This window comes from Vulpes lagopus, chromosome 3 (genome assembly GCF_018345385.1).
Source record: "Vulpes lagopus strain Blue_001 chromosome 3, ASM1834538v1, whole genome shotgun sequence".
NCBI classification, from domain to species: domain Eukaryota; kingdom Metazoa; phylum Chordata; class Mammalia; order Carnivora; family Canidae; genus Vulpes; species Vulpes lagopus.
Window position 1 is genome coordinate 99,193,103 of NC_054826.1, and position 27,221 is coordinate 99,220,323.

General features: G+C 57.8%; 1 protein-coding gene across 3 annotated transcripts; it reads left to right on the top strand.

The window, feature by feature from the left end:
• Positions 1-97: 97 nt before the first annotated feature.
• TECPR1 (tectonin beta-propeller repeat containing 1) lies at positions 98-27,219 on the top strand. 3 transcript variants are annotated; one of them, XM_041748757.1, is made up of 25 exons: positions 98-833; positions 5,092-5,365; positions 5,865-6,047; positions 6,313-6,435; positions 7,390-7,515; positions 9,284-9,458; positions 9,564-9,664; positions 11,420-11,521; positions 12,856-13,001; positions 15,200-15,675; positions 16,001-16,146; positions 16,918-17,073; positions 17,625-17,774; positions 17,872-18,029; positions 19,322-19,449; positions 19,983-20,085; positions 21,154-21,250; positions 21,319-21,398; positions 22,448-22,504; positions 22,970-23,150; positions 23,475-23,610; positions 24,441-24,533; positions 25,174-25,280; positions 25,414-25,533; positions 25,714-27,219. In XM_041748757.1, the coding sequence occupies exons 1-25, from the start codon at positions 709-711 to the stop codon at positions 25,873-25,875; spliced, it is 3,705 nt and encodes a 1,234-aa protein (XP_041604691.1). In that variant the 5' UTR covers positions 98-708; the 3' UTR covers positions 25,876-27,219. The 3 variants fall into 3 exon arrangements, 2 of the variants coding, with proteins under 2 accessions (XP_041604691.1, XP_041604692.1); XM_041748758.1 differs by having other exon boundaries at positions 783-833; positions 5,042-5,365; XR_005986801.1 differs by lacking the exon at positions 25,714-27,219 and having other exon boundaries at positions 24,441-24,672; positions 25,414-25,437.
• Positions 27,220-27,221: the final 2 nt, after the last annotated feature.

The window sequence follows — 27,221 nt, forward strand, 5'->3', positions numbered from 1 at the left end:
CGTGGCAACACGAGTCTGAACAAAACAGTGGCCTGTTATTGCCACAGCCCCATGCTGTCCCCGCAGAATCACAAGTTTGGAGGATTTCTCCTGAGAAGGATAAAGCCTTGAGTTTGCGTGCTCAAAGGCGACCATTCAGTTAGAGGGGGAACCACCCAGGCATCTGCGGCCTCCAGCTCTCCTCCTCCCGCCTCGGGTCGCCACGGTGCTGCCCTCCAGGGCCTCCCGGCCGCCCCCTCCTCGCCTTACGTGCTGAGAACACCCGGCTCCGGGCAGGTCCAGGGGGGACGGCGGGCCGGGTCCGGGGGGACGGGTCCTGGGGGGCGGGTCCCGGGGGGACAGGTCCTGGTAGGAGGGTCCGGGGGGACGGGTCCTGGCAGGCGGGTCCTGGGGTCGGCGGGCCGGGTCTTGGCGGGCCGGGTCCTGGGAGGAGGGTCCTGAGGGGTCGGAGGGCTGGGGCCTGAGGGGACAACGGGCCGGGCGAGGGGGGTGCCGGCAGGGGGCTCTCGGGGACGACGGGGGCGTCGGTGGTCTGCAGGCCCGGCCGGCTCCCGGGAGCGCGCGGAACCCTCGCCGCGCCAGACGGCCGCGGCACTTGCCCCCGCGACCCCGGAAGTGGGTGGGCGCGCGACCCCCAGGCGGGCCGGTGATGCGGGGCGCCGCAGCCAATCGCGCGCGCCCGGCCTTGCGTCACGACGAGGCCGGCCAATGGGCGCGGGCCTGGCCGCGGCTTCCTGCCGGCCCGCTAGCCCCGGCCGCTGGGGGAGGGCCGGCCGCTCGCCCCGCCGCCGAGGCACGATCGCCGCGACCCCGCCCGCCGGGCGCCAGCCCAGGTGAGTGCGGCGGCGGGCCCGGGCAGTGGGAGGGGCGCCGCAGTCCCTCCGGGCGGGTGGGGGCGGCGGAGGGCAGGGGCGCCCCCTCTTCCCGCCGCTGCGCGGGTGGGAGAGGCTGTGCGGGCGCCGGCGCGGTTCCCCTGAGCGCCCGGTGACGCCCCCGCCCCAGCCTTCGCGCGGGAGGGACCCGGGAAGCGGGTTGCTGGCGCCTGCGGGTTTAGAGGAGCGAGCTGCGCGGAGCCCGTTTGTCCCTCCCCTAGGCAGCGGTAGGAGCGGATCTGCCAGTCGTGGGATTAGCCCGGGCAGATGGTGAGGGCGGGGCGCTCCGGCTGTGCCTCTGGTGGCCGGGCGGGGGGCCCACCTGTCGCCCGAGCGCGCGAGGCCGGAATGAGACCAGGCCGACCTGCCCGCTGTGATGCGGGGTGGGGTGCGGTAGGGTTCACCCCAAACTGCCGGCTCAGGGCACCTCCTGCCCAGTGCGGCCAGCGGATCCTGCTTCAGGAAGGACTCAGCTACCGGACGTGTCCTGCTATTTTCTCCCGCGTCTCAGGACCCTGCTTTCCGACAGCCCCCGAAAGTGGCAGGCAGTAAGCAGCCATCAGAAATCAGGGCTCTTCCTGTTTGCACAGGGAGTGGGAGTGACGAGGTCTACTAGAAAAACAAACCAGCTGGAGACCTTTCAGGAAGGAGCCCTAAGGCAGACGCAGGGAAATAGATGCTTCAGGAGCTCCCTCGGTACCTTGTGTCCCTCCCTCCACCATGCCCTGGCCCTACCCCCGCCCCTCCCATCACTTCACCTTCCTTTGAGGACCTTTTGGTCTCTGGAGGGATCTATTAGTAAACCCCTGCAGAAGGGCAGATGGCTCTGAGGGCGGTGAGCAGGTCTTCTTTGTAGATTGACCAAAGGTCCAACTGGAATTCATTGTACAAAAGTTCTTGGTGAATCCGAGGTTTCTTTCTTGGAAACTGTCCTCTCTAGCCTTACAAAACAAAGAAATCCCAGAATCACAGAACCATGGGACTCAATGCTCAAACCTCCCTTTCAAGAGTTTCAAGAGTCCCCTGACCCAGTGACCCAGTGTCCCTGGATTGGCTATCTGGTCACCTCACAGCCAGGAAGTGGCATATGATGAGCTGGGGTGGCATCCTGGTAAGAGCAGAAAGAGGGTGAGGCTGGCCAAGGATGTTCACCCCTGTCATCTTTAGCTAGGAAGCTATGGTGCCTCCGTGTCCACTCTGGAGGGAGTTTGCAAACATAACCCCCCATCCTGTCCTTTCTCTGCAGTAGAGTCTTTTGTTAGCTGCCTGGAAGGTTAAATTATGTCTATATGGAAATTAGTGCTTAGTCATCTTTCTGAAAGGAAGTGTATTAAATACAAGTGAAAGTCACTATTCATTGAGCTAAACCTACAGATAGCCTGACTTTGCTGGTTTCTTGTACTGTGAACCGTGACCCGAGAGATAGCTTTAAAGAGTAGATTTATAGTCATATAACATTATAGGAGCCAAAATTCTCTTCACCCCCAAAATTCTTACTTTCCCCCCAACAATTTATGATGAAGATATTCAAACACACAGCCAAGTTTAAAGAATTAACACCTACACCTACCACCTAAATTCTACTGTTGATCTTTTACTCTTCTTGTTTTATCACATATGTATCCACCTGTCTTGACCTTTTTTTTTTTTTAAGATTTTATTTATTTATTCATGAGAAACACAGAGAGAGGCAGAGACACAGGCAGAGGGAGAAGCAGGCTCCATGCAGGGAGCTCAATGTGAGACTCAATCCCAGAACCCCAGGATTATGACCTGAGCCCAAGGCAGACGCTCAACCACTGAGCCACCCAAGTGCCCCTTGATCTTCCTTTAAACCTTAAGTCATTGCTGACATTTGGCTTCCGTGGAACAGGATTTCCATCTTAGCCCAGGGAGTTGGCCATGCAGTGGATGTAGGTGGCCGTGATTCTCCATAAACTTTGGGTGAACACCCACTATGTGCAGAGCACTGTTAGGTGCCAAGGAAGCGAAGAAGCTGAAGACTCAGGCTGAAGAGGAAGGGATTTGATATTTCCTGTTTCTAAGTTAGGAGATAACCAGTAGGTTTTTTTTGTTTTTGTTTTTTTAAGATTTTATTTATTTATTCCTGAGACACACACACACACACACACACACACACACACACACAGAGGCAAAGACACAGGCAGAGGGAGAAGCACGCTCCATGCAGGGAGCCCGATGTGGGACTTGATCCTCCATCTCCATGATCATGCCCTGGGCTGAAGGCAGGCGCTTAACGGCTGAGCCACCCAGGCGTCCCTGTTATATATTTTTAATTAGGATTCTCAAAAGACCTTTTCTTTCTTCAGTCGTTCAACCTGATGCTAGGAAAAACACCAGCAATTTTTTCAAGATCTTCTTTCTCTAGAACAAGAATTGTATAGACTGTATCCTCTGAGGGTGTCTTTTTTTTTTTTTTTTTTTTATGATAGTCACACAGAGAGAGAGAGGCAGAGACACAGGCAGAGGGAGAAGCAGGCTCCATGCAGGGAGCCCAATATGGGACTCGATCCCGGGTCTCCAGGATCACACCCTGGGCTGAAGGCAGCGCTAAACCGCTGCGCCACCTGGGCTGCCTAATAACCAGTAGTTTTAACGTAGGTGCCAAATAATAAAACGACACCAGTAATGCTTGCTGAGTTTTTGCTGCGTACCTCAAGTACAGAGGCTCTGTACCTGTATTATCTCACTTCATTCTTACAAGGACTTTGTAGGACTTTGTAAGTAGGTCGGTGTTCCTTTCTGTCTTTCACAATTTAAGAAATCAAGGCACAGAGAGGTTAGCTGGCTCTGGATGGTGCCAGAAAGGGATGGAGCCAAGACCCAGATTCCAACAGTCTGGGTCCAGGGTGGCTCTGGGCACTCTTAGCCACAGTGTAGATGCCAGAGGGGGAATAGTGGGCCCACAGGCTTGGCCAGGCATCTTCCACCTGGATGCAGATACGCTCCAGAAAGCTGGTGTTGTGACTTCCCATGTGTTTGACCCAGCCTTGGTGCCAGCGTGGAGAGGTCAGGGTTCTGGGAGGTCTCCCAAAGCAGGGCTCCTGTTCCTTCTGTTTGTCTTCCTTCTCATCCCTTGGTTACTTCCTTCCTAGCCTGCACTCTGTTTGGTATTTGTGAGACATGCTTTGTACCAGAAGAGCTTCTGTGCCTGTAGCAGACGCTCCCATTCTCAGATACTTAGCACCCGTCATCCCCTCCCAAGCGCCCACAGCATCGGGTGTACTGCGGGTGTGGAACAGCCTGGCCCAGCAGCAGCCTCGAGGCGCCTGGCCTGCCGGCTGTCTCCTAGTGGCTCTGCCCCCCTACTGGCTCTGGGGCAGGGTCAGGCTGAGCTTCTCGCTGCCCCCACCCCCAGGCTGCTGTCCTCCAGCTGGGGAGGTTCTGGCCTTCTGGCCCTGAGGTGGTAGGAGGCTTGACCCTTCTCTAAGCCAGTCTCCAGGAATTAGGCCCCAGGGAGCACCAGCACAGTCAGCCCTGGAGGTGTGGGGGTGGCCAGTCCTAGAATTTACCGGCCGCTGCCCACCTGCTGCAGAGTGGAGAGGGAGAGGACCGCAAAAGGAGTTGGAGTGGGGGATGGCAGATGGGGAGGGGTCCGGGAGGAGAGGGTGGTAGTAACACACCAGGACGCCAAGGACAGGACCCTCACGTCTCCGCCACATAGCTGCAGGGCTCCCACAGGACCAGACACAGCTCTGGCCAGGGTGCCAGATCCCTGAGGACGCCTTCACCAGAACCCGCATGGATGAGAAGACCTGCCCACCGTTGGGGCAGAGGCCTCCCAGAGAGGCAGCGATGGGCATAGGCTTTAACAAACTTTGGGACTTTTCATGAATTCTTTCTTTTTGTTTTGTTTAAAATTATAAATTTATTTATTCATGAGAGACACAGAAAGAGAGGCAGAGACATAGGAAGAGGGAAAGCAGGTGCCCTGCGGGGAGCCTGATGTGGGACTCAATCCCAGGACCCTGGGATCACGACCTGAGCCAGAGGCAAACGCTCAACTACTGAGCCACCCAGGTGCCCCTCATTTATTCTCTTCATGAGAAAGAGCGAGGCTGTGACCAAGATAATAATATTCATTAAATTGGGGGAGGTAGACACTTGGATGTTGCAATGTCCCCTCCATACATTTTTGCATTTGGAAGCACTGCCCTAGACGCTGGCGGCGGACATTGACCTGGCCTCCTGCCGCCAGCCCTCCTCCCGCAGCCACCACCACTACCATCACCACCACCACCGCCACCATGCCCAACTCCGTGCTGTGGGCGGTGGACCTCTTCGGGAAGGTGTACACGTTGTCCACGGCGGGGCAGTACTGGGAGCTGTGCAAGGACAACCGGCTGGAGTTCAAAAGGGTCAGTGCAGCCATGCAGTGCTGCTGGGGCATCGCCTGTGACAACCAGGTCTACGTTTACGTGTGTGCCAGCGACGTCCCCATCCGCCGCCGGGAGGAAGCCTACGAGAACCAGGTGGGGCCACCGAGTGGGGGCTGGTGTCCTGGGAAGTCAGGTCCCCCCCCATCCCCACCCCGCCAGATCATGGCCGAGTCCCATGTCAGTTTCCTCCATTCTGCTTCTGGTTCGAGTCACCACGTGGTCAGGGTCTTGGGGGTCAGAGTCCCCATTGTGTCTTTATAAAGGCAAGCTGGCCAGGTCTGTGTGAGGGTGGGCTCCAGCTCCATGGGTGTCCAAGAGCCTAGGACCGAGCGGTGACCTCTCCTGTCACCCCTCAGGGCTCTGTGTCCTGTGGCCAGTTCTCTGTCCTTTGGGGCCATGCTGGCATACTGACTCTGGGTGACCAGCCATGGGTGGCTCTGGTCCCTGAGTTCCAGGCAGGCCCTCTGCTCACTTTCCATCCCCGAGATAAGCAGGAAGGCCCTAGTGGTGGGGTTCCACTCACCCCCGAGAGGCCCCTACCGCCCTAGGCCAACTGTGGACCTAAGGCCTGTCTCTGCCTCCCGGCCCTCAGCGCTGGAACCCCGTGGGTGGCTTCTGTGAGAAGCTCCTGCCAAGTGACCGCTGGCAGTGGAGCGATGTGAGTGGGCTCCAGCAACGGCCGCTGGATGGGGTGGCACTGCCCTCACCGCACTGGGAGTGGGAGTCGGACTGGTATGTGGATGAGAACTTTGGAGGGGAACCCACCGAGAAAGGGGTAGGTAAATTCAGCTCCCACTGTGGCTCCTGTGTGGGCAAGGAGTGCTTTGGGCTGGATCCGTACCCTCGCTGCCATCTCCCATGCCCCCTGTCCAGCCTCAGCCATTGCCCTGCATGCTCCCGACCTTTGCTCGGGATGGGTGGCCTTTGGGGCTTTGGGTACCACCACTGCCTCCCTCCCCCTCTTCCTCCCTGCTCTCTGCCTGTCTCTAGTCGGTCCTTCCCTAGGAGCCTGACAGAGCCCCCCCTGCTTGGTATTTCAGGGGTGGACGTATGCTATCGACTTCCCTGCCACCTACACCAGAGACAAGAAGTGGAATTCTTGCGTGCGGCGTCGGAGGTGGATCCGGTACAGGAGATACAAGTCTCGGGACACCTGGGCCAAGGTCTGCACCTGAGTGTGGCCTGGGGGTGGAACAGCAGTCCTGCTGTTGAGATAATCGCAGGGACCTTCCTGCCCGCCCAGCCTACCTCTGCACTGGAGGATACCAGGCCCACCTTGGTACCTAGCCTTTGACCTGTTTCCTGTCCCAAGAACACTATGGTCCTGTGTGTTCCTTTGCATGGGAGCTGGCTATACAGGAAGCCAGACTAGACTGTGGCCCAGGACAGCATAGAACTTGACCTGACCCTGGTCTCCAGGGTGTTCTGTCCCAGCCTGAGGCCCCATCTGTGCACTTCCTCCCTCAACCCCCACAATGACTCTCATATTATTCCCATGATCCCCCCAAAACCTTGCAAACTTAGGGCCGTGAGGCCTGGACTAGGATCCTGTGTGGCCTTGCAGGAGAGGAAGGCCTTGGACCTTCCTCTGGAGGGTTCAAGTCTGGTGGGGCCGCTAGTCCAGCCTGCCAGGCCTTTGCACTGGAAGCAGCCCACAGAGCAGGGTAACAGCCAGCATCATGAAGGGCTTACCCCACTGGACCAGGTCCTGGGATCAGCCCCCATCTAGGTGAGGGGATGGAGCCACAGTGATCAGGCTGCTAAAAGGCACAGAGCCAAGGCCTTGCGTGTGCATCTGTCTTCTGTGCTGGAGCAGCCGGACCCCTCGGATTACAACCCTGGCCTGGTGGCCGATGGAGGGAGGACAGGACAGAGGGGACCCAGGGCTAGGAGCTCTCTGTCCTAATGCTGCCTTCTCTCTGAAGTTTGGTAGTTGTGGGCTGAACTGGAGGATAGGAGTGTGCCTCCCCCTGGGGGTGGGATGGGGGTGGGAGGGAGGGAGCTTTGGGGAGGAGGGTGTGTACCACTCAGGTGTCCACCGGGAGGGGAACAGTGCCACCTACCGGCCAGGTGTCCACAGGCACTGACTGCCCCTGCGACATACCTCCTTGTTTCAGATCCCTTCGAAGGATGACCCCAAGCAACTGCCCGACCCCTTCAATGACCTCTCTGTGGGGGGGTGGGAAATCACAGACGAGCCCGTGGGCCGCCTGTCCGTGTGGGCTGTGTCTCTGCAGGGCAAGGTAAGGTCTGCGTCCCCCTGTGCCTAGGATGGGAGGTGGCTGAGGGAGGCTGGCTACAGGCAGGAGCAGGGCAAGAGAGAAACTGGCCTTCCCATGTCCTCCCAGAGGTGGAAGAGGGGTGGTGGGCTACCTTCTCCTCTCCTCCTGTCCTTACAAGGGAGACTACCCTGAGCAGGCAAGGCAGCATGTTACTGGGGTCCCCCAGAAGCCTCTGACATCCCACCCCATGCCTGGTCCTGGCCTGTCCCTTCTCTGAATCCCCAGAGCATTGATCAGTGCCCTTCCTGAGCTCAGATGCCATCAATATTGTTTCCTCAGATTCTGAGCTCCCTGCCTATTCCTTTCTGCTGGTTCCCACACAGCAGTCTGCAATAGTTTTGTGGATGGGGGATGGATGTATATATGGATAGGTGAATGGATAGGTGGAGAGATGGGTGATGGATAGGTAGGTGGGTGGGTGGGTGGATACATGTATCGATGTGTGAGAGATGGGTGATGGGTGAGTGGGTGGGTGATAGGTAGGCGGATGGGTGTGTGTGTGTAGGCGGATGGATATTTAGAGAGGAGAAGAGATTCTTCTCTCAGGGAGTTTATGAACAAAGGTGTAAAGCCAGCCCCTGTTGGCAGGAGCAACATGGGTGGTCCAGCTGGCAGGCAAGTCAACACTTTAACTGTGGTTTTAGAGCAGACTTGATCTAGTGAGTATTCTTTATCACCAATTCACCAAAATTCTCTGATTGGCTTCGGAATAGACACAGTAGGCTTTGATCAGGCTTACCTCTGGGGTTCTGGGGTTCTCTGGGCCTAGGTCAACCCATAGTTGTCGGTTTTCTCTGAGCCATGCTGAAGGATGGTGGGGAGCTGGCCTGGGGCAGAGCCTCCACTGTGGGGCCTGTGCCCACCTGGATACAAAGAGAGGAGAGAACAGGGTGTGAAAGCAGTGTCTGTGGTTACCATGCACCGGTTGTTAGCCAGGGCTGCCCCACGCCAGCCACTCTTGTGGGCCATTAAAGGTATGACTAGGACCCTGGCTCCAGGAGGAGCTAGAGAGAGGACTACCCAAAGCACCAGGTGGCAGAAGGGAGGCTGCCTAGTCCTGGTTCTGTAGTGTGGAGTGTAAAGGTGAGGTGAAAGGTTAAGAAGCTAAGGGTCCCCACTGTGAAGATAGGCTGAGAGGGGGTCCCCAGCCCTCCTGCACCACGCAGTGAAGTGTAACCCCCTCCAGATGACAAGAGCCAGTTTGGACCATGTGGGCAGGTGGCTCGGTCTTAAATATTTTGTTATGTTCCTTGTTTTCAGGTTAAGGGGAAAAAGAAGTGGATGTTTTAGACACTTTGAAAGAGGTTTGGGGGCTTTCCCGCTTAACCACAAAGAACCCCACTTTCCGTAGAGATGGTGTACTGAGAGTACGTAGCCACTAGGGGGCACAGGACACCCAGGCTGGGGCCAGAGGTCTCCCTGGGGCCCTAGGTGAGTGGGGAAGGGGTTCCTTCCAGGCAGATGATCCAGAGGTCCATCTCCCAGGATGGCTGAAATCCAGGGTCGCATTTTTTAGCAGGATTGGGGGGCCTCTAAACTGAGGCATGAGGATCCCGATGGCAGTGAGGGTAGGGAGAACAAGTCTGAACACTCAGGGCCCCCCTGGCCCCGGAGACTCTACGGCTGGCTCATGTGTACGCTAACGCAAACGTAGCCAGCCTCAGGCAGCCTGACCCGGAGCCCTGACCAGACCCCGTCTGACCCTGCCATGGGTTTCTCCGCCACCCAGGTGTGGTACAGAGAGGACGTCAGCCACCCCAACCCCGAAGGCTCATCGTGGTCTCTCATGGACACCCCAGGGGAGGCGGTGCAGATCAGCTGTGGGCCCCACGACCTCCTGTGGGTCACGCTCTGGGAGGGGCAGGCCTTGGTCCGGGAAGGAATCAACAGGAACAATCCCAAAGGTGGGCAGCCCTATGCCCCATGCAGGGAGAGGCGGGGGATGCCCAGCTTCTCCCTGGTGCTCTCACTGATGAGGGCCACCTGCTCTTTATTCTGGGGCCGGGTAGGAAGTTCCTGGTCCATAGTGGAGCCTCCCGCCTCTGAAAATGGGATCATGCACGTCTCTGTGGGAGTTGGCGTGGTCTGGGCCATCACCAAGGATCGGAAAGTAAGATGGGGTCACTGGGGGCTGGGGCCAAAGGCTTTTGTTTATTTCTTTTTCTTTGAAGGAATCACTGGCCCATATGGGAATCAGACTGAGGGCTCAATGTTGAGGGCTGTGTGGTTTTTTTGTTCTTGCAAGTGTGGTCTAAACCCTTTGAAATAAATCCAACCAGGCACATGCACTTTCTGGGGCTTGAAGGGCTTGGTGATCTCCATGATATGCCCGTTCTCTGTACCAAGTGCAGGACAACCGTCCTTATCACTCAGAAGGCCATAACATTTTAAATAGTTGCCAATTTTCTGAAACCCTCAGCTAACTGAATGTGTCCCTTGACTCCTATCCAGTGCTTTCCATTTTTACATCATGAGAGGTAAGTCCAATAAAATAAGCAGATTTGGGGTTGCTTCCATGCTCTTTCTAACCGCACCTCAGGAGCATCCTGTAGCAACCCAGGGATGATGAATCCCCCACACATCTGAGTCTGTGTCCATGCATAAGTCTCTGAGCCCAAAATTCAGGTCACCTGAAGCATCTGCCTCCCATAATTCCTCAGTCCCTCTCAGAACAGTGCATTAAATGAGCAGAGCATTTTATTTATAGGAGCAATGTGCTCGGTCTTCAGACATATTTGTGCAAACTTTCTTTGGGTCGAGGAGACAGTTTAGGCATTCTAGCAATTGTTATAAAAGAGATTTGAGAGTTTCTCACTAGTCACCTCCCCCCATCCTGCCTCGGGAACTTCCTGATTAAACACGTGGGTGCTCCTCTCAGTGGGTCTCAGAACTGCTGGGGTCTTGCTCATGTGGCAGCTAGAGTGTGTAAGGACAGTTGTGGTGGAGCCCAGCAGGGGCCAGGGTGGGTGGGGTCAACTACGGGCTCACGTGGGTTGAGGGAAATTTGGTTGGATTGTGTTTATTTTTGTAAACTAACAACAACAACGAAAGGCCTGATTTTTCACAAGTTTATCTACTTTTTTAGTCACGTCTGCACTCGATGTGGGGTTCAAACTCATGACCCCAAGATCAAGAGCCGCATGCTCTTCTGACTGAGCCAGCTAGATGCCCCGACAAAAGTTAGGCTTAAAGAGACTATTTCCTAAAGCACTAAGAATGGATCCAAAGTGTGTTATCTCCTGATAAGTTTAGAAAAAACGGTTTTTCTAAACAGCATCATTAAGGCCGTCATCTGACATAGAGGCAAGCTTGATTGGACAAACACATTTTCCAAGTGTCAGGCTAAGATGGGACTACGTACAGGTCTATGGGGGTGAGATGTTGCTAGTCAAGCTCTACATTCGAGATGCAGTACGTGTCCGTCCCTCCCTGTCCCCAAACATTGCCCAGGAGAAGTCCCACCTCCTGACTCTACAGTAAGACAGCTGATATAGGTGACACCTGCTGCTCCTGCCTGGTGCCAAGATGTGAACTGGTAGAAAGAATGTTCTAGAAAGATTCAGACAGCCTTGTCTCCTGGAGGGGCAATGCCCTCTGCCAAAGAAGAGATAGGAAGCCACCAGAATAGGTACAGCTGGGGGCAGGTGACCCTTGCCGTGTGGAACAGCACCAAGCCCAGAGGGAATGCGGCAGGGGTGCAGGGAAGAGGGACCCAAATGATGTCTTCTTTCTCACTGATGTGCTATGGTCATTTGTGGCATGAACCAAAGAACCAAATTATTCATTCGTTCTTCCAAAGCCTTTGAAAACAATATCCAATTCCAGTGGCCCTCCAAGGAGGCATTTTATTTCTGACTTTCCTCAGGTGTGGTTCCGAAGAGGCGTCAACTCGCACAATCCCTGTGGCACCAGCTGGATTGAGATGGTCGGAGATATGATGATGGTGAACGTGGGGCTCAATGACCAGGTATGCGTGTGACTCTGAGCCCTGGATCCCGACGGGTAGGGGCCAGCAGCTCGTACACAATAGAGGTCTCAGAGTGGGGGCTCCTGATGCTTCCTGCTGCCCTTTCCCACCAGACATGATGCCAGCATGGGAGGTCCCTGGCACCTCCTCAGACACCCAGCCTGCAAGGGTACCCAGGGGCCTGGCTGCACCCGGGTGCGAGGGCCCCTGCTTGTTGATTGTCCCAGGCCCCTCCCCCTGGGATCCTCAGAGTGGTGGTGGTGAGCACAGACCAGGGGTGCACATCCCAGGGACTGGCAGGGATATTTTGTCAAGAATTTTTGGGGCACAGTCAGCTCAGTAAGTGAAGAATAAAACCGATTTTCCCAACTTCATGAATGCAACATCTCTTGAACATCACCTGTATAGTTTGTACAATGTGGTGGATGAGGTTTGGCTGCTTTTAAGACTGACAGTGTGAAGGTGACTCCTTCCCCAATGCCCTGCCCTAGAAACTCTTCCTGGGGGGTGCTGGCCTTCCAGTGCCCCCATGCTGTCCTCTCACCCACCCCAGTCAGCTGGGCACACAGCAGTCGGGCAAGACCAGGCACTGGTGGGTACCCACAGGGACAGAGGGCAGAGGCTAGCCTGCCATGGCCAAGTGATGGAGACACCGCCTCCCTCCCAGCAAGGCCGCTTGGGACCGCCATGGGCAGGCTGAGGCCCGGAGGCACCCCCATAGGCCTCAGCACCCAAAGGCAGACAGGAGGATCCCTGCCCAGCTGCCTTTTTCATAGAAAATGAGGTCAGGATCAAGGATGCTATCCTGCATCTGCCTGCATTTAACACCAGTGGGCAGAACTGGGACTTACCCACATTCTCTAAAAAGACCCAGACCATTCTCTGGGTTCACTCGGGGAGCAGCATTCCTCCTCCCAGAGGCTACATGGAAGATCGGAACATGAGTGGGCTTGTGTCACAGCACGATGTCCAGTAGCACCACCACCTTCTCTGGACCTTGCCAGCCTAAAGCCCAGGGTCTCCCTGAGCCCCACTTCTCCTGAGCTTGGTGCTGTGCCCTCCCCCTGGCCCTTTCTGGGCTCTGCTCCCTGCATTTGAACTGTGCACCAACCCCACATCCGCCTCCCGCCCCCGTCAACCCTCCCAGCCATAACACTCATATGCACACACACACATTGCACATATTAGGAGGGGATCCTGTCTGCATTTGCAGACACGTCCTCCAGCCTTGGGGTACTCTCTCCCACCCCTCGTCCTCCCCCACACCCCTAAAGGGAAGGGATCCTTCAGGTCCATGCTGGCCTCCCACCCAGCAGCACCTCTCTGTGTGCCAGGTTTGGGGCATTGGCTGTGAGGACCGGGCCATGTACTTCCGTCAGGGTGTCACCCAGAGTGAACTCAGTGGGAAAACCTGGAAGGCCATCGTCGCCAGCCGAGAGAGTGACCGATCGCACTCTGGTAGCTCATCAAGTCTCCTCAGGTGATCCCAGGGGCAGCAGGGTACGGAAGACTCGGGTCAGGAAGTGTCAGGAAGAGGCTGCCACTTGGCCTCTCAGTGGGGCTCTGGGCCTTGCCCAGGCAGGGAAAAACCAGGCCATGGCCCGCGAGGTCTCTCCCCATGCCTGGTGCCAGGGCTAGGCCTGAGGGTGGTCTGTGGGGATAGGCTGTGGGCAGGGTGGGAGGGGGCCAGTGGATTGGGGTGTCCATCCAATGTCAGAGCCAGGGAGTCGTCCCTGAACAGAGCTGGCCCTTTGGTTTTGAAGTCTCAAGGTCTGGGAGAGAAAAGGCTTCTACATGCTAAGGCCCCTCTGGCAAAAGAAAGCAGAGAAGACAGAGGGTCTCTCTAGTCTAGAACAGGGACCTCAGACTTGGCCACGCACTAGAAACGCCAAGAGGGCTTGATCCCACACAGATGTCCAGGCCCCAGCCCCCGAGCTTCTGTTTCAATAGAATTTTGCAGTCAGCAGATTTTACATTATTTGCAAGGTCCCAGGTGCGCAGTTCCTATAGTTCTGAGATCCGTGGGTGTAGAGAGTGTGGGTGAGTCCCAGCTCTGCCACCTGTGTTAAATGCAGGCAGATGACTTAGTGTCTTAGCAGGGGATCACCTCGGCTCTGTAACGCGAGTGCTCGCAGTGTTTACCTGCTCGGTCCTGTGGCACAGGGGCCCTTGGTACAGTGCTCCACGGCAGCCACGTCCCTGTCTGTGACACAGGCCCTCCCCAGGCTCCGGTCCATGTCCCTTTGCTCCCCCAGCATGGCGGTCTTCACTCTGCTGAGCTGGAAGCCCAGATGGCTGAGAGGCTGGCCAGGCTGGACTTTCCTCATTTACCTGAGGGTTTGGGCTCTCAGCTGGTAGTACTCAAATATTGGAATCATCTGAGAAGCTTCCAAAACTGCTGATGCCAAACCTTAGATTTGGCAACGGCTTCTTAAATAGGACACCAGAAGCACCAGAAAGGAAAGGAAAAATAGATAAATTAGAATTTCATCAAAATTAAAAACTTTTGTGCATCCAAGGACACTATCAGGAAAGGAAAAGATAATCCATAGAATGGGAGGAAATATTTGCAAATCACATAGTTGACAAAGGTCTAGTATCTAGAATGTGTAAGGAACCTTTACAACTAACAACAAGAAGACGACTCAATTTAAAAAGTCAAGGGACTGGAATAGACATTTCTCCAAAGTAGATATGCAAATGGCCAACAAACACATGAAAAGACACTCAGTATCATCAGGGAGATGCAAATCAAAACCACAAATGGGATACCAATTCACACCCACTGGGAGAGCTATAGTCAAAAAAAAAAAAAAAAAAGGCAACATCAAGTGTTGACAAGATATGGAGAAATTGGGACCCCCGTGTACTGCTGGTGGGGACGGCCACCTTGGAAAATAGTGTGGTGGTTGCTCAAGAAAGTAAAGATAGAGCCACCCCATGACCCAGCACTCGCATCACCTAGGTATATAGCCAGGAGAATGGAAAAAAGATGTTAAACAAAAATTTGTATATGCGTGTTTATAGAAGCATCATTCACAGTAGCCAGAAGGTGGAAACTCAGATGTCCATCCGCGGATGAATAAATAAAATGTGCCGTATCATACAGCAGAATATTTTTCAGCAACAAAAGGAAGTACTGATCCATGCCACAACCTGACTGAACTTTGACATCATCATACAGAGCAAGAGAAGCCAGTCACGGAAGACCACATATCACACAACGCCCTTTGTATGACATGTCTAGAATAGGCGAATCCATAGAGGCAGAAAGCGGATTGGTGGAAGCCAGGGTGGGTGGTAGGGGGATGGAGGGTGGCTCCTGAACGCAGGCAGCGTTTCTGTTGGGGTGATGACAAAGTCCTGCAACCAGTTAGTGGTGGTGGTTGCACAACCTCATGGGTATTTAATGCCACATCATTTGAGATGGTAAATATTATCTTACATGTATTTTGCCACAATAAGAAAATAACGATACTGCCAGATTTCCACCCCAGATAAATGGTTTGATCGGCTTGGGCTGCAACCTGGCTGTTCCCGCACTCTGGGAGGTAGCCTTCCATGTGTGTGGTGTGGCTGTGGCTTGCCCCCAGGGTCACAGCGGGTGAGCCGGGCCTGCCCACAGCAGCACGTGCCCTTCCCTCGAAGAAGTCACAGGTCTGCCCCTCTCATCCCCAGTGCTGGCTGCTTCTTTGGCGACGAGGTGAGGGGCAGTGGTGAGTCCTGTGCACCGAGTGACACGGATGCCTCTTTAGAAGCCGAGAGACTGAGGCCTGACCAGCCTGTCCCTGCAGAGTCTGTGGACGGTCCCAGGAACCCCAGGGACAGCTTGGCCACAGGGCCGGACATTGGCAGGACCACAGAGCATGCCGTGGAGGTCACCAGCCTGGCCACTCCGGCTCCTGGGCCTGGCCTGGCCTCCACCCCGGCTGAACTGCCCTGGACCAATATTGACCTGAAGGAGCCCAAGAGAGCACCCAGCCACTCAGCTGCTGGCTTTCCAGAGACCACCGGCCTTTCCTCGCTGGGGCTCCTCCCACTGGGGTTGGAGGAGCCCTACGGGGCTGATGACCACTCACTATGGGCCTGGGTGTCTGGAGGAGGCTGCGCTGTGGAGGCCCACTCTGTGCTCAAGTGGTTCACCATCCAGTCGGGTAAGTGCAGGGCTCTAGGGGCCCAGCACCCTCTGGGGGCGTGGGAAGCAGACCCAGTGTCTTGCCTAAACACCCCCTTCGGCTCAGCCTGTCTGTCAGCAGCCTTGGGAGACCAGCCAGAGCGGCCCTTCCCCTCCCCGTGGCCTAGCACTGGTGGCTGCTTTCGAGGCAGAATTGGGGGTCCCATCAGGGAGAGCCCTGTGGGGAGGGCTTATGGGGCATGTTGCAGAGATCATAGCTCTCCAGCAAGAACAGGTGGTTAAAAACGAGAACAGACGAGCCCTGGCCTGCTGGCTCCTGGCCCTGAGGCTCTGCTGGCCTGCAGGCCTGTCCCCCTCGGTACAGACGCTGTCCCTGTCCATCACGCCAGCCCAGACAGCTGCCTGGCGGAAGCAGATCTTCCAGCAGCTCACTGAGAGGACCAAGCGGGAGCTGGAGAACTTCCGGCACTACGAGCAGGCCGTAGAGCAGGTAGGCAGTTCCTGGATGCATTCACTTAGTACCTACTGTGTACTCACCCGAAGAGGAAACAGAGAGGTAGCCATCCCTCTGTCCGTCCCGCTCAGAGGTGAAGCCGTCCTTCCCAGGTCCTGTAGATTCAAGGCTGAAGACAGAGTCATTCCTTTTGTCCTCCATCCCGAAGAACTTATCCCACTGTGCTCCAGGTGCAGCCTCAGCCCGGGGGACCCAGATACCGAAGCAGCCTCAGAGGGGGGTGTGGGGGAGGGGAGCGCTGTGGTCCCCTTCCCTCCAGAAGGAACCCCAAGAGCCAAGATGGTGTGGCTTCATTGAGATGAGTGAGGATGGGCTTAAGGGCTGTCCTGGAGCCCCTCAGGTGGGGCATGGTCCCCCCAAAGCCCTCAGTCAGCTTGGCAGTTGAAAGTTATATGAAGCATGGGGTCCTTGGGCCTCGGCCACAGTTGCAGAAGCATCTCACTGGTGGCTAAGCATTGGGCCTCCAGACACAAGCAGGCCAGGCGTGGGCCCCTTTTTTGCCCCCGACTCCCTCACTGACCTTGGGTCAGGTCAGAACCTCTCTGAGCCTCAGTTTCCCTATCTCGAGCATGGGGTGACAGTGTGACAGAATTAGGAGAGGGCACACAGACACCATGGCTTGTGGACCCAGCAGCTGTTGGGTGAGCAGCAGCAGCACCACCTTTGTCACGAGGGGGAGGTTAGGGAGCTGAGCCCCCAGAGGCCCACCTATGACTCTGTCCTGTGCCCTTGGGGCCTATGTTACAGTCGGTGTGGGTGAAGACGGGGGCTCTGCAGTGGTGGTGTGACTGGAAACCCCACAAGTGGGTGGACGTCCGTGTGGCCCTGGAGCAGTTCACGGGGCTCGATGGGGCTCGGGACAGCATCCTCTTCATCTACTACGTGGTCCACGAGGAGAAGAAGGTGTGTGTGTGGTTCCCCTGGGAGGGTGGCTCCCATGGGAGGGGGGCACAGGGCCATGCCTGGGACACCAGCCCCCAGGTGCTCAGTCAGGGACCGTGTCTGGCAGTGGCAGAGAGGCTACCCGCGGTGACAGCAGCCCCAGTCAGTGGCCAGCACAAGTGCGGGGGCCCCTGCTGCAGCCCCAGAGAGCCATCTCCTCATGGAGCCGCGGACAGTCCCTGGGGTTTCAGCTCGGGGAGTTAAAGCCCCTCCGCCCTCCTGGCGCTGGGGTTTGAACCCAGTTGACTGGGTTCTGGAGTCTGCTGTTGACATCAGGAGCATAACTAAGGCAGTTGCTCGTGAACTGGGACTTCCATACTGAACAAGCTTGATCCTGGAGCCCACCACTAACCCCACAGGCCCCAGGGACCCCTACGACTGGCTCTCTGGAATCGGGGGTGACCCAGGCCATCCCTTTCCCCCCACCACGGCCAGGGCTCCCCCAGAGGCCCTCTGAGCCCCGCAGCCCCCCTCCACCCTGGCGACAGCCCTGCTCCCTCCTCTGTAAACAGTACCTCCACGTCTTCCTCAACGAGGTGACACTCCTAGTCCCTGTGCTCAACGAGACCAAGCACTCCTTTGCCCTTTATACCCCCGAGAGGACACGGCAGAGGTGGCCCGTGCATCTGGCTGCTGCCACTGAGCAGGACATGAATGATTGGGTGAGTGGACATGCACGACAGGCCAGGCTAATGGGGCAGGGGTCTTGGGCCTACCACCTGCCCCCTTCGTAGTGGTGACTGGCTGTCTCCCCTCCAGCTGGCCCTGCTCAACCTGTCCTGCTGCGAGAGCCGGAGGGTCCACGGCCGCCCCTCCCCGCAGGCCATCTGGTCCGTCACCTGCAAGGGGGACATCTTTGTGAGTGAGCCCAGCCCAGACCTGGAGGCCTCCGAGCACATGCTGCCCTGTGACCAGATGTGAGTCAGCTGTGCTCTGCACTGGCCCAGGGCAGCCGGGGTTGTGGTTCAAAAAGGGAGGGTCTTGCTTCCTGATGGCCGGCCAGCCCTGGGAATGGCATTATATGAGTGTTAATAACGAGGGAGCTGGTGGGGGCCCCCACCTGCCTGGCACCTGGTCATCAGGAAGAGGTGCAGCCAGGAACAGGGTGCAGGGCAGAGGAGCTAGAGGTGGTGCGGATCGGAGATGTAATGCGCTGCAGGTTCTTCTCATGGAGGGTGTACAACCCCAGAATAATCACAAAGCGAGAAAGCCAAGCCAGGCCTGTGAACCCCTCTCTACTGGCCCTCCCCGGACCCTCCTCCACCCATTCTCTGCAGCTTTCAGTGCTTCAGACAGAAGCCTGAGTCCCCAGCCGACAGCCTCCTCTCTCCCCAGGCCTGGCCAGCAGCACCAGTAACATCTACATGCGGGTCCTAGGCCTCGAGTCTTCCTGGGCCTGTTGGGAGGACCCCAAGGTGGGGCCAGAAGCCTGGTGGGGCTGAGGCACATTAGGTGCCACTGAGCAGGCACTGTGTGTTGGGGGCAGGAGATGGAACAAGGTCACCCACAGTGGCGGGGATAGTAGCATTCTGGGGTATCTGGCATTTAGGGTGGGAAAGCAGATGGGGACCCAGCAGGGGACACAGTGCTCCTAATGCCAACCCAGGGCTTCCCCTAGGTCACTCTGAGCCTGTCAGGACCGGGGGAAGGTGGGTGAGGCTGGGAGGCTCCGCTCAGGGTGGGAGAGTGGATGCATGTGTCCAGCCTTTGTTAGTCTGTTCTTGGAAGCCCTGTGTGCTTAGCACCTGGATGAACAAGTCTGACTACCTCTGGTGACAGCAGGCAGGACCTTGGCACACAGGAGGGGGACCCAGGTGACACCGTGCACACTGGCCACCCGAGAGGCTGTGCTGTCACCTCTCAGTGTACTGGCCCGTGTCGTGGCTCATCCAGATGAGATGGCCCTGCCTTCTGCCATGACATGCCTGTCCTAGATCCCCAGGGGCAGGTGTAGAAAGGTGGCTGCTGGTGTGCCCCCCCTGCCCGCAGATCCTGAGGCTCCTATGCCCACTCTTGGGCCACATTAGCTCCGATTACTACTGGATGGGAACAGATGTTATTGTCCTAAATAAAGTCCACCCTTTAGAGATGGGAGATCAGTAAAAATAGGATGTTTGAGGGAGGCCACTGAGCCAACAGGGCTGCAGGGTAGAAGGCTGGCAAGGTGTGGTGAGACGCACTCCTTCTGACCTCTCTCACCTCGCTTCAGGTTCTGGCGGCAGATGGGAGGCCACCTGCGAGTGGTGGAGGCCAGCGGCCGGGGAGTGGTATGGGGCATCGGCTACGACCACACAGCCTGGGTCTATACAGGTGGCTACGGCGGAGGCTGCTTCCAAGGTGAGAGTGACCTGCACTCAAGAGGCCAGCCAGTCTGGCTTCCCAGGCCCTGCCCACAGCCTTCCCAGGCCCACCCCTCCAATCCCACTTGGCTTCCCTGCCCCACTCTAGAGCCACTGTCCCCCACTCTAGAGCCTCTGTCCCATCATTGGCTCTCGGTTACCTCACCAAGGCCAGCCTCCAGAGGATGGCTTCGGGGCTAGCCCTTGAGTTGTGAGAGCCCGGAGACCAGCCTTGCCTCTAGCACACCTTCCTGGGCACCCACAGCTGAGCCCGGGGCCTTGAAGTTTCTAGAAAGACAGCTGCCAGAACAGAGGAGCTAGAGGTGGTGCGGATTGGAGATGTAATGCGCTGCAGGTTCTTCTCGTGGAGGATGTACAACCCCAGAATAATCACAAAGTGAGAAAGCCAAGCCAGGCCTGTGAACCCCTCTCTACTGGCCCTCCCCGGACCCTCCTCCACCCATTCTCTGCAGCTTTCAGTGCTTCAGACAGAAGCCTGAGTCCCCAGCCGGCAGCCTCCTCTCTCCCCAGGCCTGGCCAGCAGCACCAGTAACATCTACACACAGTCAGACGTGAAGTGTGTCTACATCTACGAGAACCAGCGCTGGAACCCCGTCACAGGCTACTCCAGCAGGTGAGTGGCTGAGGCGCCGGGCCAGGCAGGGGCTTCATGGGAACATAAAGATGGTTTGTGACAGCCCCACCATTGGACACTCGAGGGCGATCCAGGTCATCTAACCTCCTCTCAGTGTCGGACAGGGAGATCTTTTGTGACCTTTCCAAGTTGTACGAACTGCTTGAAGGATTTTCTTGTGTGTAAATATTTGGGAGTTTGTCCTTCATCCCAGTAAATCAGGGCTTGAGCTTTGCGAAGGCAGTTGACACACGTTACCAAAACTTGTCCTAGAAACCTCTGCGGGGGTGTGGCTAGCATCCCTGCTTATTCCTTGGGCACTGTGCTCCCTGGTCCTCGCTGAGTGTGGGTACCCAGGGCCATAGCTCCCAGCTCCTGCCACCTGAGCCTCACAGCTGCCTGCCCAACACCACTGCATGGGCTTGTCACTTGCAAGTGTCTGGGTGAGCTCGGCTGCTGTCCGCAAGCACCACACACTGGGCAGTCTGAACAATGGACATTTAATCTCTCCCTGTTCTGGAGGCTGGGAAGTCCAGAACCAAGGTGTGCGCAGGGCCACTTCACTCTGAGGGTGGTGAGGGAGGATCCGCTCCCAGCCTCTCTCCTGGAGGCCTCAGGTGTGTCCCTTGGTTTGTGGCAACATCCCTTCCGTCTTCACACTGCTTTCCCTATTTGGAAAATTTGAAGCCCATTAGGACACTGTCGTATTGGTTTGGGGCCGACCTTGATGACTCTCTTCTAACCTGATCTCCTGCAAAGACCTTATTTCCAAATAAGGTCACACTTGCAGGTACTGGGGCTATGGCTTCAACATCTTTTGGGAGCACAGCAACCCATAACGCGAGGGGAGGAGAGGCTCTCAGACCGCACAGCAGGCCACAGCTCGTGGGTGGATGGCCTGGCTGCAGGTGGCGACCCAGGCTCCTGGGTGACAAGGGGTCCTCTGGTTGCTGTCCCCACCCTGGGGCAGTTCTGGCTTTGCCCTCACCCCTCTGGAGACGCAGACGCTCCAGGTGCTCCTGTCTTGTCTGTCACTGGTCATCCCAGCGGCCCTGTCATCCACTGCAGGGGTCTGCCCACCGACCGGTACATGTGGAGCGACGCCTCAGGGCTGCAGGAGTGCACCAAGGCTGGCACGAAGCCCCCGTCCCTGCAGTGGACCTGGGTGAGCTCCGGGCTGCGGGACGGGGGCTGGCGCCGGGGGCTTCCCGCACTCACCCACCTCTCCTCCAGGTTTCTGACTGGTCTGTGGATTTCAGCGTTCCCGGGGGCACCGACCAGGAGGGCTGGCAGTATGCCAGTGACTTCCCTGCGTAAGCATGCCTCTGTGGGGTGGGGGGCCCTCACCCTGTGCCAGGAGGCACCCTTGTCCCCTCCTTGCTGTTCCGGGGCCACTCCCGCTCCTGCATGCACCCGGATATGTCCAAGGAGCGGACCCCTGTATGCTCACCTCAGCAGCCAGTGGGGTGGCCAGTCAGATGAGCTCAGGCCAGCACACCTGCCAGACTTAGCTCAGTAGACAGGCTCAGGGAGGATGACCACGACTCCCTCAGCACCCAGCTGTGTCCCTGCTACTCTGGGGAAGGGTTCTGGAGGTGGGGGGCAGCCAGGGACCTGGTGCACTGGGCTTCTCTATCAGGGGTGGTGGTGGGGAGCTTCGGGGCAGGCCCTGGGGGATGGGCGGAGGTGGCTGGAGGGAGGTGTCAGGTGGAAAGGCAGCCTGAACAAAGTGGAGTGAGGCCAGCAGCATCCTGAGAAGTGAAGGGAGAAGTGAGTGACATATCCACAAAGCCAGCAGACCCTGGTGGCCAAGTGGGCACATGGCATTGGTGGGTAGCAGGTCCTTCATGGTGCACAGATCACATCCAAGTGGATGACAGAGCTGTGGGAGCCCGAGCCAGGGCCTCTGAGCAGGCCCAGGCCTGGGGACCAGGCAGGTCAGGGACAGGTGAGCCCATAGGCATCCCCTCCAGCCATAGCCAAGCCTCTTGGACTGACCCTACCCTTGTCTCTAGGCCTCCGCTCAACTGTTCCCCAGAAGGGCTCAGATGGGCTGGGTGGTGGGGAGGGCTCGGAACCCCCTAGCTAGAACCCTTGGTCTGGCAGCTGCTACATCCTAGCCCATGGAGACCCTGACCCCAGGGAGACCTGTGCCCCAGAAACCCCAGCCTGGCAATGGGCATCTGAAGGATAAGCCTTGTGTCCTGTCATACCTGCTGCCTGTTGAGCTCACTCATTGGTTCACACGGAGGCTCTGCCCTTAACGAGGGGAAAAAGAATGTGTGTGCACACGTGCATGTGCCGTGTTGCTTTCCAGAAACTTCCACAAAGTGGCCTTGACTTCAGCTTCTTTCTCTTGCAGCTCATACCACGGATACAAAACCATGAAGGATTTTGTTAGGAGAAGGTGCTGGGCCAGGTAAAGACGGGAGTGACATGGTAACCAGGGGCTGTGAGCCTGCCCTTCCTACCAGTCCCTCCTGGGCCAGTCCCTGTGGAAGAAAAGCAGAGGGAGGGGGGAGGGAAAGAGAATCAAAGTAAATGTCAGTCCAGGAAATGCCCTTGGGCTCCCAACGCTCTCTGGTTTCTGCAGTTTGTTTTCAAGAACAAATAAGAGAAATGTCACTGGCAGGCTCTGCTCTAAGCAGGACAGGCAGGTCAGGATGGGAGGCCTGGCTGGGGGCAGGGCAGGCGGGGGCCGCCTCTCCAGGCCCCTTATTCCTGCCCATCAGGAAGGGGTGTCCACTTGGGCACTGGGGGCGATCCTGGCTCTGCCTCCAGGCCCGCAGAGGCTGTGTGGGCTAGAGGGCGGCCTGATGCACGCGCATCTAGAGCTCCTGCCATAGCATCAGACCCCAGGGTTCTGTTTTCTTCCACTGTGCAGAAAATGTAAGCTGGTGACCACTGGGCCCTGGCTGGAGGTGGCCCCTATCACCCTTGGGGACGTGTCCATCATCCCAGAGAGCCCAGATGCCAACAGAAGTGGGCATAGCATCGCCCTCTGGGCCGTCAGTGACAAGGGAGATGTGCTTTGCCGCCTGGGTGTGTCGGAGCTCAACCCCGCGGTGAGCACCTGCCCCCAGGGGCCAACCTAGTCCTTCCCACCTGTCAGCCCTCGGGCTCTCCTGGGGTTCTGGCAGAGTCTTTCCAAAATAGAACTCTGGACTGAGGTCCCGTGGGGCTCAGGCCTCCCAAGGCCTGCCCAGAACAGCCCCGGGGACTGTGGACACTGTATGTGGCCCAGGGGAGTCACCAGGTTGGGCAGCTGGAGCCGAGGGTGAGGTTGGCGTGAGGAGCTGCCGCCTCTCAGGTCCTGGTCCTGGGGCAAGGGGAGGGGCAAAGGCCGGGCTCCCGCAGCCCTCAGTGTCCCTCCTGGCTCCTGTCCCCAGGGCTCCTCCTGGCTGCACGTGGGCACTGACCAGCCCTTCACTTCCATCTCCATTGGAGCCTGTCACCAGGTGTGGGCCGTGGCCAGGGATGGCTCCGCCTTCTACCGGGGCTCTGTGTCCCCCACCCAGCCAGCTGGTGAGTGCGGCCCCTCCAGGGGGATCCCCAGCTGTTGTGAGCAGGGATGAGGGTGGCTGGGGCTGCTCAGAGCCAGGCTGCCTGTGCCTCTGCTTCCGGGGGACTGAAGACAGGTCTCCTAATGTTCGGTTCCGCTGGACAAACATGTATTGAGTGCTGCGCTTGGACCAGGCCTGGGGCCAAGCCAGGACCCCCCAGCGGCCATGCCCCTTCCTGTGGGGGCCAGCTGGGGGTGGTCATCCAGGGCATGGGGCAGTCCCTCCTAGCTGCCCCTCACCAACCTCACCTCCAGCCCCGGGCATTGCTGGTTGTGGGCACTGTGTGCATCCTGCCCATCAGGCCACCCTCCCAGGGTGGCCCCCACAGGGCCTGGTGCGCAGTGGTGGCTCTGGCAGCCCTCTGGGAGTGCAGGCCATGCTGGCTTGTTCTTGGTTGGACATCTAGACAGAGTCTGGCACAGGGGCGGGCAGACGATGGAGGGTGGCTTGCACACATCGCTGCCCTCCACACAAGGACGGGGAACTTGTGCTGTGGTCATACATGGCAGCCCCCAGACGGGCTGTCCACCACATGCCAGACTGGGCACCCTGGCGTCCCTGTGCTGAGGTCGCCCCATTGGATCCCACCATCTAGAACCACCCACAGCCTCCGATGGCCCTGGGCAAAGTGGCACGTTGGGGGCTTTGCTCTGATTGGTCTCCGGCTCACATGGGCCCCTATCACGTGTGTATGGCCTGGCTGGCCCAAGGACAGAGGCCGGCCATGTGGCCCACGAGCACATGGGGTGGCAGGTTTGGTGGCTCTACAGTGAGTCTGGCCTTGCTCCGCAGGTGACTGCTGGTACCACATCCCGTCTCCTCCCAAGCAGAGGCTGAAGCAGGTATCTGTGGGGCAGACGTCAGTGTACGCCTTGGACGAAAACGGCAAGTTGTTTCTCATCCTCGGTGGTCACCGGAGGAGGCTAGGGCTTCCCTGAGCACCCCAGTGGGATGAGACCCTCAGCAGCCCCAGGGCCCTGACACAAGACCTGTGTGAGCCACCGTGAGAGGCCGGCAGCCTGAGGTCAGCCTCCAGACCCAGCCCTCTCCCCAGCCGTGCAGGGTGGGGGGGGCGCCAGCCCTGCCCAGGGCGTCGGTGGAGGGTGCAGCACCATGGCCGGGTAATGCTGCGTGGCTGCTTGGGAGGGCAGCTAGGGGCCATCCCACCTCAGGCAGGGCTCTGGCCAGGTCCCTTTTCTGCTTTGTGGCTGTGGTCACAACAAGCACGGCGAGGAATAGGGCAGAGTCGGGCCTGGAATTGGGCTTTGAGTCCAGACCCTGTTCTCTGGATTTGTTTGAAGAATTCCTTGTCCTCAGTTTCTCATGCGTAGAGAACATGTGACGATGCCAGCTCTGCACAGCGGGATAATGTTGAGCTTCAGGTGGAGTCCAGTGTGGATAGGGCAGAGGGGGCTGGGACCCCAGCTTCTCACACTACCCCCCAGGAAGTGTGGGGACAGCCTCCTCTGTCTCTGTGGCCAGACCCTGACGTGGGTCCCAATGCTCTGGGCCCCTCTCTCTCCAGGGAACCTGTGGTATCGTCAGGGGGTGACGCCCAGCTACCCGCAAGGCTCCAGCTGGGAGCACGTGTCCAACAACGTGTGCCGAGTGTCCGTGGGGCCCCTGGACCAGGTCTGGGTGCCCGGGGGGTGAGGGCCGAAAGCGGATGCTTGCTCTGGGGGTTTGGGGTACTCTGGGTCCCCACTGCCATCCCCACAGTCCCACCAGGGCTGAGGGCTGGGCCTTCACCGGGTCTGCATTCCAGGTTTGGGTAATCGCCAACAAGGTCCAGGGGAGCCATGGCCTGAGCCGGGGAACCGTGTGCCATCGCACAGGCGTGCAGCCTCGAGAGCCCAAGGGCCAGGGCTGGGACTATGGCATCGGGGTGAGTGGGGCCTGTGAGAAGTGGCTGAGCCGGCCAGGGGTGGCGTGGTCATGCTGCGTGCTCTGGGATCCGGTGTTGGGGTGCGCGGGAGGCCCCAGATGGAGCCCCTCAGGGGTCTGGAAGCATGGTCTCTCCCCTTGGCCCCCAGCAGCCACCGCTGACAAGGTTCTTTCCTTCCAGGGGGGCTGGGATCACATCACTGTCCGGGCCAATGCCACCAGAGCCTTCAGGAGCAGGTCCCAGGAGACAGCCACTGACTGGAGTGGGGAGCCGGGCCTCCCCAGCACGCCGTCGAGGGTGGCTGGAGCCTCACAGGAGGCCCGTGGCCCTGTCTGCTGCTGAGGCCGCAGCCTCCCCTCATCTGAAGCAGGTGTGTCCTGCAGGATCAAAGTTGATATGTGCGCCTTCCGGTCTGAGCCATTCTTACATGTGGATCGTGGAGGGAACCTGGCGTGAGGTCACAGCCACTTCAGAGGCACTGGCTGAACCAGCCCAGAAATGTGAAGTTTTGTGGATGCTCCCGCACACGTACCCCTGTCTGCAGGTGTGGAGTGGGGTGGGGGCTCCTTCACCCCAGCCTTTCCCACCTGCCCCTCCCCACTGTGCCTCCTGCCGTTCTGGAACAGGAGCCTGGAGCTTTCCAGGAATGCTGCCTTGGGAAGCCAAACCCAGGAAGCCCCCAGTGTCCCCAGACAGGTGGGGTACAGCACCCCTCCCCCACCAAGACAACGGCTGTGGGGCTCAGGGCCACTTTGCCCTGTTCTCTGATCATTTTTCAGAGCCAGACTCGAGAACACAGTTTAATTTCAAAACTTAAGTGAGAATTGACAGCTTGGAAGCCAAGGTTGGAGACGGGTTTCTTTTGGATGGGCGCAAGCCCCCCTGTGGGATTGGAGGCTGCTTCCTTTGTGTCTGATGATACAGTAGGGGCTGCAGGGACACGGGGTGTGCAGGCCGCAGCCCCAAGCCCCACACACCGGGGCAAGACTCCCCCCTGCCGCCAGGCCAGTAGGGAAGCACCTCCCATCAGGCAGCTTCTTTGCTGCTCTTTTTTTAAGATTTTATTTTTAAGTAATCTCTACAGCCAACATGGGGCTCAAATGCACCACTCCGAGATCAAGAGTCGCATGCTGTACTGACTGAGCCGGCCAGGCACCCCTTCTCTGCTGCTTTTTATTCCATTATGGCTCCATTTGGTGAAGCCTCAGATTTGCTTCCTGCAACCAGACACTTTGCCTGAGAGCCCAAGTTGGCCTCTGCTCATTTTGGGACAAAACGAACTGGCTCCAGCCTTCCCTGGAATTCTCATCAGGAGGGGTCAGCCATGCATTTGACTCCGTTTTGCGGTGTGGCATTCAACTCGAAGGTCTCCTCTGGGGTCCCCTCCTGCAGGGCACTGGAAGGGGCTGATGGTCTCTGCATTTGCTGTGAATTATGGAGGTGGGACCGGGAGGCGTGAGTGGGGCTTTGGGGGCACCGTCCCGTGTGTCTGCACCATGGGTTCCTTCTACAACAGCAACCTGCCACTCTGCTGTGACTCGCTGTCTTGTCTGTAGCTGGTTCCACGTTGCTCTTGCTCCAGGGCTACTGTGTCCTCACTGCTGAGCACCCACTGTCTACCTGGTCAGCACCACCAAACCATCTCGATTCCTTGGATGCTTTACTCAATAAAAACTCACACCAGAATG

What these genes read in the sequence shown, in the direction of transcription:
- TECPR1 (XM_041748757.1), top strand. Translation starts at nt 709, where the DNA reads ATGGGCGCGGGCCTGGCCGCGGCTTCCTGCCGGCCCGCTAGCCCCGGC. An exon ending in CCCGCCGGGCGCCAGCCCAG is followed by an intron (nt 834 to 5,091) that starts GTGAGTGCGGCG and finishes TCCTGCCGCCAG; the next exon opens with CCCTCCTCCCGCAGCCACCA. An exon ending in CGTCCCTGCAGTGGACCTGG is followed by an intron (nt 21,251 to 21,318) that starts GTGAGCTCCGGG and finishes CCTCTCCTCCAG; the next exon opens with GTTTCTGACTGGTCTGTGGA.